Raw genomic sequence first — 19,625 nt, forward strand, 5'->3', positions numbered from 1 at the left:
CAGAAACTGCTTTGCAGACTATTTCCTAAACAGCTCTAGAAGCAACAATGCTCTGAATAAACATCTTGAAGTGGTCCAATGTCAGCAGACAAAGAGTCATTCTCCTTCCTAGCTCCAAGAGAGGCTGACCTATAAAAAAATAAACACCCTCCTCCAGATTCGAAGATCATCAGATTTATTACACAAACCCATCCAGGCACGGATATCCTGGTTGCTGTAAGTGCTCAGGGAAATTAGCATAAAGGCACACGTAACTCTAATAGATGCTTAAGTACAACCAGTGGGAAGTGGCAATGGTTGTCTGCATACACACTACTGTGAGAACTCATCTGTTCGCGGCGCAGATGCGCGCAGAACTGTGCGATAATGATTTCTTTGCCCCTAAACTTTATTCTTTTAATAATTAGTGAAAGATTAAGAGGTAGTCAGATGGCATAAATGGACGTTTCTTCTCTTAAAATGACTTGCATATGCTTTGTAAGTGATATTTTTCCTGAGCCTAACACCCTCTGTTTTGTAGGTCATACGGATCTGTACAGACTGTGCAGACACTGAAGGCGCTTGTCCTTTAGCCTTCTGCCTCACCACATGATTGAGCATCCATATACCTTACAACCATACACCCTGTCGAGTGTTATTCTCTTACATATCACAATTTACCTCGCTTCCTCCACTCAAACATGCAACCAAGCTGAGCAACAAGCTGCTTCAGCTGCCATGTCATTTCAGTTTTTACACATCTTCTCTTTTTTATGTGTGCTCTACATCTCCGTGATGTCTCATCTCCCCCGTTCCACTGCCATAGGCTACAAGTCAGGAACAAAGCTCAGGCTCAATGTCAAACAGAGTGAAAATGGGAAAATATCATAGAAGAGAAAATTAATGGGCACGAACACAGCTCTAAAACTTCCACCCTTGTGGCTTTTGCAACTTTCCCTCATTTCCTGGCACAATCTGAAGCAGGAGAGAGCAGCAGTGTTTCAATAGGAAATGCCTTTAAAGGTATTTAGCCAAGGAAAATATAGGTCAAAAAATTCCAAGGGTAAGAGTTGCATTTGCATATTAAGAAGTAATCCTGTGACATGTGCAATCAGCCATGCTTTATCTGAGGAATTAACTTTTCCCTCTCTCCACCATTTTCCTGCTTTCCCCCTTTCCTTGCCTGACCACCATGGATCGTGGAGGTTTGCCCTTCCAGACTTGCCTCAGCAGCTGATAGACCTGAGCCTAAGAGAGAAATGGACTCTGAGGCTGAAATCAAGACTTCTCTGGCTCAACCAAAGTGTTTCTCTCATTTCAGAGAGGGACATTTCAAGGTGAAATACATGTGAAAGCTTTTTGTTGCCCAAAGGTGCACTATTTAGGTCTTCAAGAAAAGTTGAAAGGTAACATCTTTGTACTAGTTATTTTTTTCTGTAATGAACATTTTATTGCTGCTGCTTGTTTGTTTTCAAATGAGATTATGAGATTTACAATGCACATGTGGAAAAATTAATAAATTAAAATCAAGTAAAAATAAATACAATAAGAATTAAAAGAAGAACCCCAAATCTCATTACTTCAAAAGGGTTGATCACACCCCCATGGAGGTGGCTGGCAAACACACAAGTTCCTATCGTATGGACTCGTGGCCTCAGGTGTCATGAACCACTTGGCTCAGTCTTTGGAATTCTAAACCAAGGAGTAAGACTTTTTTAAATAATTGGAATTATATAGGAAATTATAATAACAAAAGTAGAGGTTCCAGGGCACACTGATGGCTTTATTCTCATGCTGCAGAATTATCTCATTCTAGAAAATACAATCTTCCTTAGACATTCATTTTTCTTGCCCCTGAATGGGTTTATTTCTCATCATCTTTATTTTGATTTTTTCCCAGATGCCCCAAATCAGACAGCAGAGTAAACACTGACAGGTGATTTAATAAGTGTTTATAAATCTCTGAGAGCTGGGTGTCAGGAAGGAAGGGACAGCCTCTGTTCACTTGCACCCTGTGGTAGGACAAGGGGCAATGGATGGAAACTCCTACACAGGAGGTTTCACCCCAACATGAGGAGGAACTTCTCCCAGGCAACCAGTACCAGAACAAGAGGACACAGTCTCAGGCTGCTCCAGGGGAGGTTTAGGCTGGAGGTTAGGAGGAAGTTTTACACAGAGAGAGTGATTGCCCACTGGAATGGGCTGCCTGAGGAGGTGGTGGGGTCGCCATCGCTGGGGGTGTTCAGGGCGAGGCTTGACAAGATGCTTGGTTGTATGGTTTAGTTGATTAAGTGGTGTTGGATGATAGGTTGGACATGATGATCTTGAAGGTCTCTTGCAACCTGGTTTATTCTATTCTATTCTAACTTCTTCACTGTAAGGGTCACAGAGCCCTGAAGCAGGCTGCCCACAGAGGTTGTGGAGTCTCCTTCTCTGGAGACTTTCAAGCCCTGTCTGGATGTGTTCCTGTGTGACCTGTGCTGGATTCTATGGTCCTGCTCTGGCATGGGGGTTGGACTCAAGATCTCCAGAGGTCCCTTCCAACCCCTAACACCCTGTGATCCTACCATCAGTGTTTTCGTTGGATCCAGGTACTTGATTTATCAGCTAAATTATTTATTCAGGAGGTACCAACACACTATATGCAACCCTGCTTCTCACTGTGTGTAAACCTCGCCCGACCACATTACATGCGAGCTTAGTAAACCCTTCCATTTTTCAATGTCACTACTTCATCTTTTCACTATTTGAAGCATATCATTTATGGTTTTTTTGAACTAACAAGCTCTGACTGAGCTTAATGCCAGTTATGGTGGGGGGGGGCTGTATGTTGATTGGGGGGGGTTTTTTCTGTTTTTTATCTTTAGGATGAGCAAAAAATAGAGTTGAAAAATTAAATCCCTCTCTTGTTTTCTTTTTTTTTTTTTCTGAAGGTGTGTGCATTCATGATGCATTTTCAGTCTGTTTATTAAGTAATCATATCTGGGTACAAGTGTCAACACAATTTACGTTTTGAATAATGTGAAGCAGATAACCTCAATTAACAAGTAATTAGAGTCATTTTCCTATTAAGCAGTTTCCCTAATTGTTTCTGAAACCTGGAACTAAAATTGTAATAAATAATAAGCGGCCAAAACATGTCCCTGCATTAGCTTAATCCAGGCTCTTCCACTGGAGCCTGGGAAAACGTGCAGCAGAAATAAGGGCTGAATATTGCTGTGATATTGAGGGGAGAGGGAAACATTTTGTAGCTGCACATCTCTGCATAGTTTACTCTCTCCTGTTTTGTGAAGTTTGGCTCCACCCCCCCACCCCCACCCCAACATCATTCTCTCTTCCTTTCTCTCTCTTCTCCCCCATGATTTAGAATTAACCAGGTTAGGTTGGAAGAGACCTTTGAGATCATCAAGTCCAACCTATCAGCCAACACCATCTGATCAACTAAACCATGGCACCAAGCACCCCATCCAGTCTTCCTAAAGCATCAGAACTGCATCCTGAACTCAGGGAAAGCAATCCATGGCACTTGAGAAAGCACTCAGCAGAGCTAAATCCCTCATCTGATAACATTTATTGGGAAAAATAATAACCCAGAGAGAAACCCACTTGGCTTTCCACAGACTTGCTTCCAACAAGGGGACTGCAGGTGAACTGACCTCCTCAGTAAGAACATTTAATATATGAAGTATTTGACTTAATCCTTACTGTGTCTTGACTAGAGCTGATCAGGGGAAAGCCACCACACAGGACATCATCTCTGTTGAACTACAGTTTATAGATTCATAGAACTTTTGAGGTTGGAAGAGAACTTGGCTAACAGCACTGCAGAATCATTTGGTACCTTATATTCTACCTTGCCAGCATGCTACACCTCCCTTTCTGTGGAATTACAAGTATGACCTGGTTTTATCCAAATAGAACAATTTGTGGGTCAGCTGCTGCTCATCCCAATAAGAAAAAAGTTCTTCCCTTTGGTATCAGTCTTTAAATAGTAACATGTCACATATCAAACACAGAGCTCAGACAACACAAAAGTTTCACATGTATATTTCTCTGTTTGTACTACATGACCTCATGGAAAACACTTATACTGCACTGAAAACATGGAGAAAGGGGGAAGGAAATCAACCTAGTTAAATACAAAAAGAAATCCAGCAGCTGCTCCTCACTAAGCCAAAAAAAAGTCCTGAAACAAACAAACAACTAACAGAAAACCTACCCAAAAGACCCAGGAAAACAGAGTCAAATGCAACAATATTCTCCTCACCCACAAACTCCAGCCTAAATCAAAGCCTGCTGTCTTGCGAACACATTCACCCTCATTGCAGCTGGAGGGCTGTACTGGCAGGATATCCCTTCCCCCCCAAAGTTAAGGGGAGAGAAGGATTTTATTCTTTGTCCATGAAGAAGCCAAATTACCTACTCAAAAATGCTCTTTATTAGTACATATCTGAACCGATTGTGCCCCTCCACCCATTTAGCTGTTGCCTTTATGTCTAGAGAATTTTTGCCAAACTAGGAGATGGACAGGACTTTTTTTTTTATTCCCTCTGTTTAAAAGGCAATAAATAAATTCAAGAAGAAAACAAACCAAACCCAGGCCCCTGAAAATAAAACCTCTAGGAGGATAACTTGAGGCAAGGCTCTGGGCAGCTGTGGAAGGACAGGAGCTGCTCAGAAGGAGCACAAACATTTAAACACTCTATCTTGCTGGAAATTAGGCTTTGTGAGAAATCCCACTGATTTCTTTTAAGTCATTTTATTAAAAGGTCTATTAATGCTTGGCTTGCACTTTGTGGCTACGAGAGATGTTGGAATGAAGAGCTATCAAAGGTGGCTATCAAAGTTGGGTTTTTTTTTCCTTCTTTTTAAATTTTTTTTTCCATTTAACTTTTTTTCCAACTAACTATTAAGTTGCTCATTTTGTGGAGACAATCATTAGTGTCTTTAATGTGAAACAAAGCTTCTGGATAAGAGCTGCTAGCTGAAGATCAATATGAAAGATATCATTTCAGTTACAGCTTTAATAACTGTAACAATAGGGAGCCTGGCATTGCTGCCTTTATGCATTAATGCAATTTAGAAGCTACCAGGTACAAATCTTATCAAGCACTAGCAGCGGCTGCGTTGGGATTTTCTAGGTAAGGGAAGCGTTTGATAAAGGGGAAATATTTTAAAGGTAAACTTTCATGTAATCAGGCTCATCTGCCATAAAGCCATGAAAGAGCTGCATAGGAAGAGAACAAAAACCAAAAAAATAAAATAAACCCCAAAGAGGTTCTCGGAAACTCGTGGCAGCTTTTAAGGGACCGGTGGGGCACAGGCAAGCAATGCACTCGGTGTACTCTCTGGTGAGCCCTCTTTTGTTTAGCTCACCATGAAAATCACACAACCCACAAGAACCAGGAATTTCAGCCAAATTCAGTGCAATTTAAGATTTTTCTACAAACTACTAAATGTAAAAGTCCACACCTACCTGGACAGGCATTAGCAAACTTTCTGCTGAACCACAGAACAGAGGAGGAGCTTTTTTCCCCGGCTGGCAGCAAAGCACCAACCCTGTAGACCAGGAGCACAACACTTCCTCCAGCCAAGGGCCATAGCTCCTCTCAGCTGTAGGAGATTTACTTTTCACACCCCATATCCTCAAGCCCACCTGTCTCCAAATGCCTTGGCTCTCTACTTGCTCCATGCAAGCACCAGCCCATTGCCCCAGTGTTCCCCAGGCTGTTGAAATTTAGGTGAGTGCTGTTGAGGTGGGTGGTGCCAGCCTTACTCTTCTTCAGCAGTTTATTTACAGCCATGGTATTTCTTTTCCCAGCTCTTCAGTTTCTTGACTAAAAAGCAAAAGGCAGATCACCCTCCAAAGAAAAGAAAATCCAGCTTGAAACTGTTAGAAGACAGATTTTGGATCTTCCCTGCAAAGTTCTTAAAAACCTGATGCAAGCAATTGGCAGGTTTTGGGGTTTTTTCTCTTCTTTTTAAACAGTTTGTTTTATTGTGTCCAAAACTCTTCAGGGTTTAGTGCTTACAGGTGCCACTTCAGATTTACACTTTAATTTTGAGGAAGATCTAAACTGGGAACATTGAATTTTCAGTTTATCATTTGCTGATAAAAAATGGAAAGCTCAAAGTCAAAGTAGCCAACTACTGACAATAGTTGGCACCTGGCACTTCAATTTTTAAACGTTTTGGGGAGGGGGTTGTGTAATGAGATTATAAAGTAAGAGACTGACTTCAGGACCACAATCAAGAAGGCTGAGCTCTTAAAGATGTCAGAACTGCTTATGTGAAGCTCAGTTAGTCCAAACCCCAAGTTTGGTCCAAGCATTGACAGAAAGTTTGGATGCTTCTCTGGGTTTTCTACCTGCCTTGGGGCTTAGAGATGTCACAAGAACAGATTCTCTCATCACAGCTGCAGCGCTTCAGTGCTGAGCATGGATGAAATACCCAGGCAAACGATCTTTCTTGCACAGCTCTGGGAGGGTGGAGGGGAAAGGAAGGGAAATGAGATGGTGTAATTCACAGCTTTTCAAATGTGATTCCAAAAAGGGAGGAAGAATCAGGGATTAGAAAGGATAGCACATTTTTTCAGTTGGGTTTTGGCTTGTATTCTTCAATGCAACTTGTTACTGTAACTGTCAGAATATATGGCAGTTCTGATAGTCAATAATGATGAAAAGCAAAGCATAGCTGTTTCTAAAGCTTAGGAATAGTCAGTCCTCTCCTCAAGTAACAAACATACATTTGTACTCTGAGACACAAGGAGAAAAAAAATCCCTGGTTACCCCCCAGACTGTGTACTGCCAAACAAAACTCCTTGTTTCTCTCAAGGTGCAGAGTCTCGGGTCCTTCAAAGGAGAAGGTTACTTCAGTCTCGCCAGGGCTGTACACAACCACAAACACAAACCCACAGATGATCAAGGCCTGTTTCCATTAAGGCTAAACCAGAAAATAAAATATTGCTGGATCAGATCCTGGGGAGCGGGAGGGGGGTGAGGGGGAGGGACACGACACACACCAAAAAAGCAGAAAGGCTGATTTCAAAGGGAATTTGATCTGATTTAGGGCAAGAGAATGCTGCTGTCAACTATTTGTCTAAGAATAGGCACGTTGCCTAAGAAGGACACTGCACTGTCTGTTTTAAAACCCCTTCTCAGTGCATTAAGCAGCATTTAGAAAGCATGGCTATACATTGTGCAACAGCACAAGTATTTAGGGCATGAACAAAATAACTTGATCCCCATTTCCTTGTGTCTCTGGTGAAATTATTTCACTGCAGTAATAAAAGAAACAGAGAAAACAACAACAACCAACCAACGCTCTGATTCTTTACCTCTGCTGTCATGTTGCATTGGGTCACTTTGTGTCACATGGTGTGATGCAATGTAACTCAATGCAAGGAGACACATGTCCCTTCTCATTGGAAATGTAAAGAAACGGAGCTTATTTTCCCCCTGTGGGAAGCTCTGCAGGTCAGGTGCCCAAGACTGGCTACGGGAAGTTTGATATCATCTCAGTTTCAGTACCTACATCCTTCCAATCTGATGGCATGTTGCAAGGGAAGCGTGTTAGATGCCACAGTTCAGCTGGAATTCAGCACTTAATAAAGACAGTGCAAAAGGAAGAGCATTCCACAGCTTATGTTCCTTGTCACGGTGTGCTCTGACACGAGTTGCCAAAGAGACTCTCTTAAAACCTGCTTCTAAACACATTTTTATTTTGAAATACAGAGGATGAACCACGAAAGCCCTCAGAGAAACCTAATGCTGCTGAAAGCACATGGGTGTAGAATCAAGGGAACAGAGCTGATTAATGAGGAAGCCAAAACAAGGCTTATTCTTGAAGAAAAAGAATGAAACAGTTAAGCACAGAGAAAACAGATAAGGAAAATGTACAGGACCTGGGGCCAAACTCCCCTCTCAGTTACACGAACATAATTGTGGAATGATTCTATTTCAATTAATAGAGTTAATAGGATGAGAATAAAATTATCTATGTAATGAGTATGATTGAAACATAACAGTCAGCCCAGAGCTGAGGCAGAGCCTGGGATGTGTACAAAGGAGGTATGCATCACCTCCAGTCCCATTTTACAGGTGAAGATACAGAAGAAAGGGCTCAAAATCTCTTGGCAGGCCAACATCCCAGCTGGGGCCAAGGGAAACATGGCAGATTCCAGTCCATCTCCTTCTCCACTTGGTTGCAATAAGCAAATACAGCAGCAGACTTTCCTGCTGACTGCAGAGGGGGTTGGACTGGATGACCTTCAAAGGCCCCTTCCAACCCAAACCATTCTACGGTTCTGTGATTCTGTGAAACACCATGTATATAAAATCTGATCTCTCTGTTGCTGTCTCACTCCTGAAGCAAGGAAGTGCAGGTTTACAGCCTGTGGGGAAGCACAGCGTCAGGGTAGTAACTTCAGTGTTGTTAACAATACTTTGGGGCACAGTTTAGTAGGCATGGTGCTTTTGGGTGGATGGCTGGACTTGATCTTAAGAGGTCTTTCCCAACCTTCATGATTCTATGATTCTAACATACCTGTATAGTTGAGTGCCAACTGTTTGCAGCATAGCACAGCAGGAAAATTGAAAGTCTGAGAAGCACATTCAGAGGAAATGTGGAACTACTTTTTTTCCTACTAGGAAAAACCCACAAGGATGCATGGAACGGACTGTGGAATAATGGTGATACAAAAGCACTGGGACCATTGCAGTTTGGATGAGATGCTAAATCACAAAGATTAATGCTTTTCAGGCAGTTCTGGTTAGTTAAACCTCATGTCTAGGTTTTCTTAATCTGCTCAGTTACCTTTGCCAAGTTTTGGAGCAAATAAATTTTGAGCTAGAAACACTTGATCCAACCCTACCATTGCCCTTTGGTTTTGAACAAGACAAAGGAGAGAAACATTTGGAGTTCTTAAAATCCATTTTTGCATAATTTTCACAGAAAGAATGAAGAGGGAGGGGTGTGTTTATTTCTTTCCCTTTTCCCTTCTAAACTCTTGTTGGTTACACAGCCCCAGTCACCAGCTGCCACTAAGAAATAGCAACTCCAGCCTGCACCTGTACTCTGCTCTTGAAAAAGACCTCACATCTTATGTGATGAGGCCAAAAAGTGGTACCAGCATAAATTTCCACTGGTACTCTATAGATCATGATAAAAATACTGATTTCTAAAGAAGAAACACACATTTACCCCCTCCATTTCCCTGTGTTTCCTGAAGAACTACAAACACTACCCTAGAAGATAGTTTCTCTCTATCTCCTTTACTATCTGTTTGGGAAACCATGGTTTGCTTCTCTTGAAGTAAAAAAAAATGGAATCATTGGTGGAAAAAAGTAAATAAAGGCATGTTTTGCTTTTCCAAAGATATCTGACAGGATAAGTGAAGAGTAGGTAGCATTAGGGTGAAGGGAAGAATGCTCAAATCATACTGCACCATAGCATCTGATAGTCCCTTGAGGGAAAGGATCAAGTTTTAAGGGAACCATCAGCTGGTTAGGTAGCAGAGAAGGGCCTGGGCTGGCTGCCCCTCATCGCTTTGTCAGAAGGCCACATGAGGGTGGAAACTCTGGAGAGATATCTTAATGGGTGAGTGAGGGGTCCTGGTCCTTTCCCAAGCTCTCACAGCAAGTGACAGCACCAAATCTTTGAGCACCTTGAGTGAGAGCACCAAAGCACCAGATCCTTGAAAAGAGCCATCACTGGCATCTCACATCTCCACAGCTACTGCCAGCATCAGAGGCACAAATGGGCTATGGAGAGTCAGGCACAGATGAAAAGAAACCATGAAACCATAGAGGTGGAGCGTGGCTTTTAGATGGTAAATCAAATAATATCTTCACAACCAAGTTTTCTTCTTTTTCCCCTCAAGATATGCAGGACAGAAGAGAGAAAGGCCACATCTGATAAAAAAGCCACCAACCAAAACAAAACACAACCACCAAACCAAAGCCAACAATTCTTTTCTTTTGTTCTACCTTTTGAAAGTTTGCTCTATCAGCTTTAAAAAAATAATAAACATTTACACTGTCCTTTCTGTGAATCTCAAAGGCATCTGCAGGCTTTGAGGAATGCATTGACTTTGTGACACACCCCTAAACTGTATACAGCTCTGTTAATGACAAGAGAAATAAAATAATGATGATGATGATGATAATAATAATAATAATAATAATAATAATAATAATAATAATGATGTTCAATCTTGAACATAGATTTCACCTCAACAGGAGGAGCAACTTCTTTACAGTGAGGCCAACAGAGCAGGCTGCCCAGAGAGGTTGTGGAGTCTCCTTCTCTAGAGACTTTCAAAACCCACCTGGATGTGTTCCTGTGTGGACTACCTTAAGTGATCCTGCTCTGGCAGGGAGTTGGACTGGATGGTCTCTGGAGGTCCCTTCCAGCCTCTAATGTGCTGTGATACTGTGAAATGTTCTGTTCTTTCACTAGATGCTAGATAAAAAGGACAGGGAGGTCTTCACAGAGAGGATGCAAAACTTCCTAGCAATGCATTCAGTGGGGAAGGTGTTTCAATGTTAAGCATCCCTTCAGCTGATCGTGTTTTCAAGACAAGGACGATGGGGACTGTCACATTTTGGAGTCAGCAGCTCTTCCAGAGAGCATCTCCCCACTTTTTAAAGGAGAGGGGAAAGCCAAAGCATTTATTTGGCAGAGCGTTGTGCTTCTGTGGCATCAGCTGCTCCACCTGGGATCTCTAGTGCTGCTCTGCCCCCTTGTGCTGCCGCAGCCGCAGAGCAGCCGCCCGCGCCTTTGTCAGCATCCCCCCCTGTCACTTCTCACTTCTCCGGCAAGTTCAAGGTCAGTGCCTAGCTATTTTCAGCTCATCTCTTCTTGATCCATGCCGAGAGATGACAAGGTAACGTGATTTGGGGTCAGCTGTATTACAGGAACCGTTACATAAACGGAGAAAGTGGAAATCAATCCTAGCTGACAGTGTCTTCAGGATAATCAGCGCTCACTCCATGCCGCTGTCAGCTCTCCTGCATCAAGCACCATGTTACTTGTGTCAGATCTCCTTAACAAAACCCCATTCTCACTTTTGGCAAAGTACATAAATATTTCGCTCGGGCTTGCATTTAATTCATTGTTTCCAGAACTTTTAACACTTTGGGCTTGCAAAGAGTCCCCTTTTACACGGGGAGCGACGTCCTGCCCTGGCACGTCCATCACTGCCTGCAAAGGGCGTTGGCAAAGATACAGTCGAGTCTTATGAAATCACAGAATCACCCAGCCCTCGTGTTTCCAGCTTGGTTCCTTCATGCAGACCATCGCCCTCCAATCCTCCGTGACCGAGCAGACCTCGGCTTCCCCAAGCGCTTTACCTAACCCAGGGTGCTCCTCCTCGCCCCACCCGTATCAGGGGGCTTTGCCTCTAACGTTTTAGGACACCTTCCTCAATTTGTCTGATTATTATTGCTTTTTCTGAGCCCTCTCCTCCCCTCAGCAGACATCCTCCCTACCGCAGGATGCTGAACGCATCCCTTCACAAGATGTGCCCCGTTAGCCGCGTCTGGATGACAGCACATGGCACGGCAGTTCAGGGAAGGAGCAGGGATTCTATCCCACCCACCTTGTGCTCCCGTGGCACTGCCGAGCCCGCAGCCCTCCACCAAAGAACAATTTGCCGTGATATTAGTTGTCAGTAAATTCAAAGACGCAACTCCTGAAGCTATAAAATGGATTAGAAGCAATTTGAAAAAGAATTAACAAACTAGAGTAAGAGTATACTGTCAACAAACAAATGCTTCATCATAGCACTGTAATTTGGAATTTTAATTACCCCTCTGCTTCTGTAACAAAACAATGTCTGAACTGGCAGCCATTTGAATCTCTCACAGGTCATTGAGCATTCTAGTTAATTACTCTATGAATAGCCTGTTTTTCTCCCCTCTGGAAACACGTTTCTAATGGCAGTCAAGGTCTGACAAATGTGTCATCTACATAATTAGCTAGGAAGCAACACAAAACATTAAACATGCTTTGTGCCGACAACTATCAAAACATTTCATTTGTTGTCAATTATTCATTACTTTGTAGGTTCTGAAGGGGTTGTTATTATGAAAATAAGTCCAGATGCTAACAAGGTTAGAGGGTTTTTTGGTGGGGGTTTGTTTTTTTCTTAATTCAAATTAGTAATCAGAGGGCTAACTTTAAAAAATGTACCCCGTGAACGTTTTATGGCAGCGTTCAATCAGCACTAAATTATAAACGAATTTAGCTAAGTTCAAGTGAAAATAGCCATGGCAGAGCACATAGACTAATTTGTAGAGTTGCATCTCCCTTTGAAGTTGGAGGATCTAAGCTGAAGTAGCAAACTTTCAGAACCTTTGGCAAGACTAATTTGTGCTTGGTAAATAGAGTAAAGATTTTCACAGCATGAGATAATGTAAGATTGCAAGGGGAGTAGGGGAAAAAAAAAAGAAAAGAAAAAGAGAAAAAGAAAAAGAAGAACCTGGAGGTTTTTTGAACCCTTTTTTCCCCCTACCCTTCTGTCACACCGAGTAAAAGTCAAAATCAGCAATTCCAACTCATGTAATGTCTTGTCTGAACTTCACTTTGGCTTAATAAGGAAGCCAAACCAGTAATATTCACCACTCCTTTAATAGAGCTGAAATGAATTTATCCCTGCTTTTAAGAAGAAATAGGTGCTGGTGACTTCTCTCTCTTCCCCCCCCCCCCCCCCCCCCCCCTGCCCCCCATGATCTCATTATGATGTTGCCTATCAAAGCCATGCAGCTGAAATGGTACACTGAGAATATTTGGAGGAAGAAATCAATGGGGAGTTTAACAATAAAACTAACTTCTTCCTTTTGGGCCCAGATTATTTCAGTTGAAGCACTGTAACATAAATATGCAATAAAAAAATATCTTCTCATGGAGTATATATAAGAAAGGGGGGGGTGGGAAGAAGGAGAGGGGAAAAAAGGAGGAAAAAAAGGAAGAAAAAAGTAGAAAATAATAAAAAGAAGAAAAAAGAAGGAAAAGAATGACAAAGAAGAAAAAAGAAAAAAAAAAAGAAAAAAGAGGAAACAGAAGAAGAAAAAGAAGGATAAAAAAGGAAGGAAAAAGAAAAGAAGAGGGGGAAAGAAGGGGGAAAAAGAAGGGGGGTGGGAAGAAAAGGAGGAAAAAAATATAAAAGTATCTTCAGAAAAACAAATTACACCTGCAACCTGAGCAAGGATTAGGAGACAATTTGTATTGCTCCATTGAGAAAAATCCCTTCCTGAAGGTCAGTTGAATCTTACACTATTCAAATCCATTGGTATTCTACTCTCAGCCTCCAAGTCAAAGGAGTTTGTGGTATGTGGGACATACGTGAGCATGTAGGGGAACATCTGGGAGCAATGCCCAGTGCAGGATGAGCAGACCCCAGAGCTGGAGCAGCTCCCCAGGTGGGGAACAAGGGACAGGAGCCTGAAATGGCTTAAAAACTGGAGACAAGGGCTGAACGAGTCAGTCTGCAAGCACGACGCACACCAGAGAGCAGATCTAGGTTTCCAAAGCACAAAACCAGTCTGAATCCAGCAAGGGGACATATGACACACTTCATTTCTCATTTTCCTGCACTAGAGAGGAGAATGACTAATGTTACTCAACAGATTTTATTTCTTCTGACAATACTCATGCTCAAGAAGTGAAACTAGGCTGTGGTTATGGTCTCATTGCTTTCATCCCTCCCCTGAAATATCTGGAGCGAGCAAGGTGGAAGTCTGCATTTATTAACTCCACAGTTGTGTTAGGAAGCTCATATATTTTTCTACGTGCATCCCAGCATTATCTGATTTGTGCAACACCTTGGAGGGGGCACAGATACTTCCTTGGGGCTACCAAAGTAGATGGTCTGGAGTATGGCAGAGAATAAAGCCTGGGCAGACATTATTAGAGCACAATAAACAGAGTATTTTTTCCTCTTCCACTTCAAATGTACACAATATGACAGGAGGAGGTTTTCTGCTTTTAGAAATATTTTGTCAAGATTTTATTATTATTTTTTTCTGCCAGGCGAAAAAAAAAAAAAAGGCAATAAAAAAGTAAACTGAGGAAAGAAAAAAAGAACCCTCAAAAACTTTCCCTAAATAAACTCTGCTATAAACAAAGCTCTGATGATCGCTCAGAGATTGAAATAATCCTTTTGCAGCTGAAACTACCCACAGCAATGAAACTGAAAATACTCCTCTGAAAAGAGGGCTGGAGACTGTCTTGCAATTAACATGAAACAGATAACATATTTAGGAGGAAGTCAAAATATTTTGGAAGCCTATAATCCTGTAAGCCTTAACGTGGTATAAAAAAACCCAACAAATAAAATGCAAAGTGTTACTGTTACACATGCCTGCCTGATCAATGGTTTTCACATATTGATCTATAAATGGAGTTGACAGTCTGTGTTGGCTGCACATTTTCCAAGCAGCTCTATTTTTGTACAAAACCAATACGGGCAATTACCTTTGTTTGAGATGCCAAGTCTTATCAATTCAATGTGATTTAGTGTCATTTTAATTAAATATCAGGATCTACTTCGGGACAATCTATACAAACAAAGCCTCCAACTTGACTATAAGCTTGATTTGAAGTAAACATGCACAAGCCCTGTGATTTCAAAACATGGCTCAAAAACTCTGCTAAACAGAAGGCTTATATTTTTAGCCATTTTATTTCTGTCTTTTTGGCTAGCCATAACTTTGGCAAGTGTTCTGCGATCACAGGAGCAAGAAACAAAAGAAGATTGCTTCCCGTTTCCCCTCTCCTAACGTATTAGAGGGATAAATAAACCTAACAGTTTGTTTAACCTCATCAGGAAAAGCTCTGATACATTAACGTTTCAGAATGTCTAAATAGGTTCTAATTCTTAATATAGGCACCAATAAAAAAAGAGACATTTCATTGTTTGAAGTTGTTCTGAACGAAGCAAAATGCACTTCCCTGGGGTTTAGCAGATGAAAGTAGCAAATATTCATTTACGCTGCTAGTTCAGACACCCACATTAAGCACAGAAACGGCCCTCGCTTACCACGCTCTCTGTCCAGCCTCTTGATTTGTGCTCTTTAAGCTCTACATTAATATCAGTTTTAACCTTTGCACAAAGCTCGAGCTTTTCCATTGAAATAGATAACATAACCTCCCCCCCTCCCACTACCCCCCAAGAACCTACATTTAGCTTTTGCATCAGTTAGCTGATGTGCTCCGCATTTGCATCTCCACCACAAGTGCATATGGCCCTGCTGATGTATGATGCATATCCCTCTTTGTCACACTATAGAATATAATCTGTCCACCTTCAGAAGTATAGCCCCAGGTGTGCTTACAAGCATCACAGCCAATGCTTGAGAACACAGCAAATCCCTTGGAGAAAATGATGTGTTTTCTTCCTCTATCAATCACCAGGCATCTTCCTACTTTTGTGCCCGGATTTTGCCGGCTATTGTCCAAAGTGTTCATTGGGGTTGTGTTTGGTAGGGGGTTTTTTGGGGGTGTGTTTGGGGGTGGGTTTTTTCCCTTCAAAATATATTCTGAAAACACAGATTACTATTGCTTGTGCAGAAAGTGCCAAGTGCTGCTTGCCTTAATCCACTGAATTCAGGAGGTTTTGCATAAGTTGAGCAAAAAGGATTTGACCCATTTATTAAAGGAGCATGGAGTGGATACAGCGAATAAGGGTGGTAACATGGAGTCCCTCATTCAGCTATTTCTAGGTTTGTTAAAGAGGATAAGTCTCTGGGAGGAGAAGACCAAAATATTCAGTCGGTGTAAAATAGAAAGCAAGCCTCCTCAGTGGGAGCCTGATAGATGATATCCATCATCTAAACGGAGGCAGGCTGGTGAAAACAGAGCATTTCCAAATAGGAAAAAAATAAACCCTAAAAATCCAGATTCTTCCTTTTTATTAGATTCCAGCTCAAAATAATTAGCTCTGCTTCGAGTGCCGGCAATGAGCATCTTGCAGCAGGGATCTGTGTGCCTTTAAATGCAAAAAAAGTGAGGGTTGTGTCTGTGAGTGCCCTGGGAAAGTTTACTAAATATATATAGCCATAAATTCACTCTGTGTGTGTGTGCGTGTAGGTGAGTTGGACCCTGCTTTTTCAGGACACTTGGACAGATATAGGCTACTCCCCCCCACCACTCCCAGACCTTCACAAGTCACAGGCACAGATTTAGACATGTCAAGCATGCAACTGACACACACAGAGGGCTGATATTCCACTGGTCTTCTAACTTGCATCTCACCGCATTTGAGGCACGCATCTGAAAACATTTGGATCCTGAGGAATTTTGCGTCGAGTCTGGGCGTTAGCAAACAACTTTAAGAGGCTTATTTAAGCAAATGCACCAAACCCACTTTTCAGCCTGTCAATATCTAGTCAGAAAATTCTGCATGGCAGGGAAAAGGAAAAAAAAAAAAAAAAAGATGAAATAAAATGAAAAAGATGAAAAGAATTGAAACAGAAAGGAAATTAGTAGCGTGGCAAGCTTTCAATCTGTGACTTGGGAGCCAAGTTTGCTTGGTTAAATGACATATACTCAGTACAATTCCACTTTCATATAATTAGCTACTAAACAAACGTAGCACAAAGCAACTTCTCAGCGCTCAGCCAGTGCAGAGAGATTGTACCTGCTATGGTTATTGGAACGGGGCCGGGAATATTCATGTCTAATTTAACTTTTTTAGAGCCCTTGCTCTGTAACAGTCCAGCAGACTATCCCCAAAACTAAAGTTATGTAACAAGGTAATATCAACAATGAGAAACTGCATGATAAAATCCTGCCCAAAAGTGAAAAATGCTAATTTTGTCTCATTTAGCAGCTGGATACAGAAATGCTCATTAGTTTTAAGAGGGTTAATCCTTTTAACTTTTGCATATTGATATGCCAATTATGCCTAATTGTACAAGAGGCATCAGTCAAGGTAATAGTGCATAAACACATGAAAGTTATTAAGTACATCCCAACATGTAATAAAGTAGGTGTTAATTGGTAGCTGAGTTCTGCAGGCTATTGAGGTGGATAATTCATTGAGAGATGGATCACTTGTAATTTCTCTACATAATTCCTTTTGCAGTCTCACGCTGTGATGTTTTCATGCTTGTCAAAAACAACTGCAGCCTAGTGCCTTTTGTTAAACACAGCCAATAAAATATGTTAGGCATCATTAAATATACTTAACTTTTCAACTTTTTCAAAGGTACAGTTCTTCCTGATAATACATTGGAGCATTCCCAGCAAATTGCTGTAAGCACTGGCTCAGGTTGGTAATGGAGCAACATTTCACATCAGATAAAAAGGAGGAAACGCGTACAGTGTGTCTGAGGCAAACCACGTTGTGTAAGTGGAAGGTAAATGAGTATCTGATCAGCTGCTGAGATCTAAACAGATCTTTCTCCCCAGAAAGGTAAGCTGAAGCTACACCAGAGAAAGGAATAAATGAAAATAATGCATTTCTAACCAAGTCTCAATTTGGAATTGAAACTTCAAGTAAAAATTGAAGAAAGTACAGCTGTGAATGTAGGCTTCTGCCATTAATAACTTTGGTAGAAAGCTGAATATTTCATAGGAATCCATTACCTCCAGAAAACAAGAAATTAATGGTTGGCATGCTTGTGAGAAGTGACTGAGACCTGGGACTCTGTCCCCAGCTAACAGAGTTTTCTCCCTCATTTGCATTCTCGGAGAACATAATGGATCTGGAGTCCAAAAAGTGGCTAACATTGCATAAATAATTTTGTAACATCATATGGCCTCAGCTGCAAGTTGCCACCATTATGGAAGAAAATTAACCAGGGGAGACTCATACCAATCAGTTTGTTTAGTAGCTCAGAAGGAGTGCAGGGGCAGGGATGCAACTGCCAATAGAGTTCATCACTAACTATTTAATTTCAGGAAAAAAATAAATAAATGAAAGGTGATGGGTAAAAATTGACTCAACTCTTTCAACCCAGTCAGCTACTAAAGGAGTTGGATAACTTCAGTGCCTCTTGTTTGGCTATCAATCCATTCTTACAGCAAAGCTTCTTTCTGTTAAAGACAAAATTGTCCTTCATGCAGAGAACTGTAATTTCCCTTTCTTTTGTCTGCTTTTAAAGTTTGCCTTTTTGAAAAATCATGATCTATATATCTGACTCTACCAGTACCATGTTCTCCAGCAGACATGCTTCAATACTGAAACACCTGAGAGTGAAAATGCTGAGGACATGCAATGATCTCAGCCATCAAAGCCAAAGCCTGTCTTTCATTGAAGGAAAACTGTTATTCCAATTCCTAGCCAAAATCTGGAAATAAAGCACTACTGTCATTAAATCCCTCCTTGCAAGGGGTGGTCATGAAACTGCTATCTTGAACTAACTAACTTGAGCTAACTCTGTAGTGGTTAAAATAACTGGAGCACTCAGAAAATATGAGGAGTATTTTACTTACAGGCTCTGCGACTTTCAGGTTCTCAGACAGAATCATGGATTTGCTTTGGCTCAGCCTATCGTGGTGACTGTTGGCATTTTTGATCCTCATTTGAACAGCCCCCGTACTGTGGTGGGAAGGATTAGGCTTTTCAGAGGCTGTATTAGAAGTTGTAGACCTTTCCATGGTTACTGGGTCGACCTGAAGAACACAAAATGAGAGCATCAATCTAGAGACCCTTCATGCAAAACCGTACCCACGGCAGTTCTATGTCACCGTAGTCAGGAAAAGAAGCTCAGTGATCTTGCTGGAAAGATCTTGATCATCTTTGAACACCAGGATAACTATCAGCTGTGTTAGCCTGTAGTTTTGTTATTGTCCTTATCACTACCCCATCCAAATTGCCTTGGAAGAGTTAGTTTGTGTAAAAGATTATCCTTATCTCAAAAGCCATTCTCCTCTATGGAGTAATCTCCCTGCAAGCCTCTGTCACGTCCAGCTGGCAGCCTCTACACTTTGTCTTTGGCCCTGCTCACACTACACATTTCAAATCTTGCAAAGGAAAACGACATGCTGTGAAGCCAATTAACATATCTTACCTCCACAGCTCCATACAGGCCTGCTACAAGTGCACTGCAGGACCACGCCACGACCCTGCCAGTCCTAGAGCCAAACCCAGACCTAATAAAATTTGTCTGAAGCTTTGCAATTCTACCAATGGCACAGATGGGATTTTGGGGGTATTTTTTTGTTGTTGTTCATGTTAAAATTCTGACATGAAGTATTTTAAAATGAAGAAGCATAATAAGATAAAGAACAATGGATACAAAGTAGAGCATAGAAGATTTCACCTCAATGTGAGGAGAAACTTCATTACAGTGAGGGTGATGGAGCACTGGAACAGGCTGCCCAGGGTGGTTGTGGAGTCCCCATCTGCATGCAGACTACCCTAAATGATCCTGCTCTGGCAGGAGGGTTGGACTTGATGATCTCTGGAGGTCCCTTCCAACGTCTTTTGTGATCTTATGAAGCACATCAGCTCTCAAGCCCTTGGAAGGACTGGAGGTGTTTGTAGAGAATGACCATCTTCTCTAGCAGTTCTGCTGTTCAACTTCTTGACTCAACATTAGTGCAGCTCAGCAAACTCCATTCTAGCTCTTCAAATCCCCCAAACAATTTTCATCAGCAAGAGCTGTTACATATTTGCTGTACCAGACACCATGGCAGTG

At 41.7% G+C, this 19,625-nt stretch overlaps 1 protein-coding gene across 1 annotated transcript in view; it reads right to left on the minus strand.

Annotated features, from left to right (window-relative positions):
• ARHGAP15 (Rho GTPase activating protein 15) overlaps positions 1-18,582 on the minus strand; it is a 369,524-nt gene extending 350,942 nt beyond the window's left edge. The window contains exon 1 of the mRNA XM_009907693.2: positions 18,418-18,582. Coding sequence (XP_009905995.1) covers positions 18,418-18,582 — 165 coding nt within the window. The remainder of the gene's footprint in view (positions 1-18,417) is intronic.
• Positions 18,583-19,625: the final 1,043 nt, after the last annotated feature.

Source organism: Dryobates pubescens, chromosome 2, assembly GCF_014839835.1.
Source record: "Dryobates pubescens isolate bDryPub1 chromosome 2, bDryPub1.pri, whole genome shotgun sequence".
Classification (NCBI taxonomy): Eukaryota; Metazoa; Chordata; class Aves; order Piciformes; family Picidae; genus Dryobates; species Dryobates pubescens.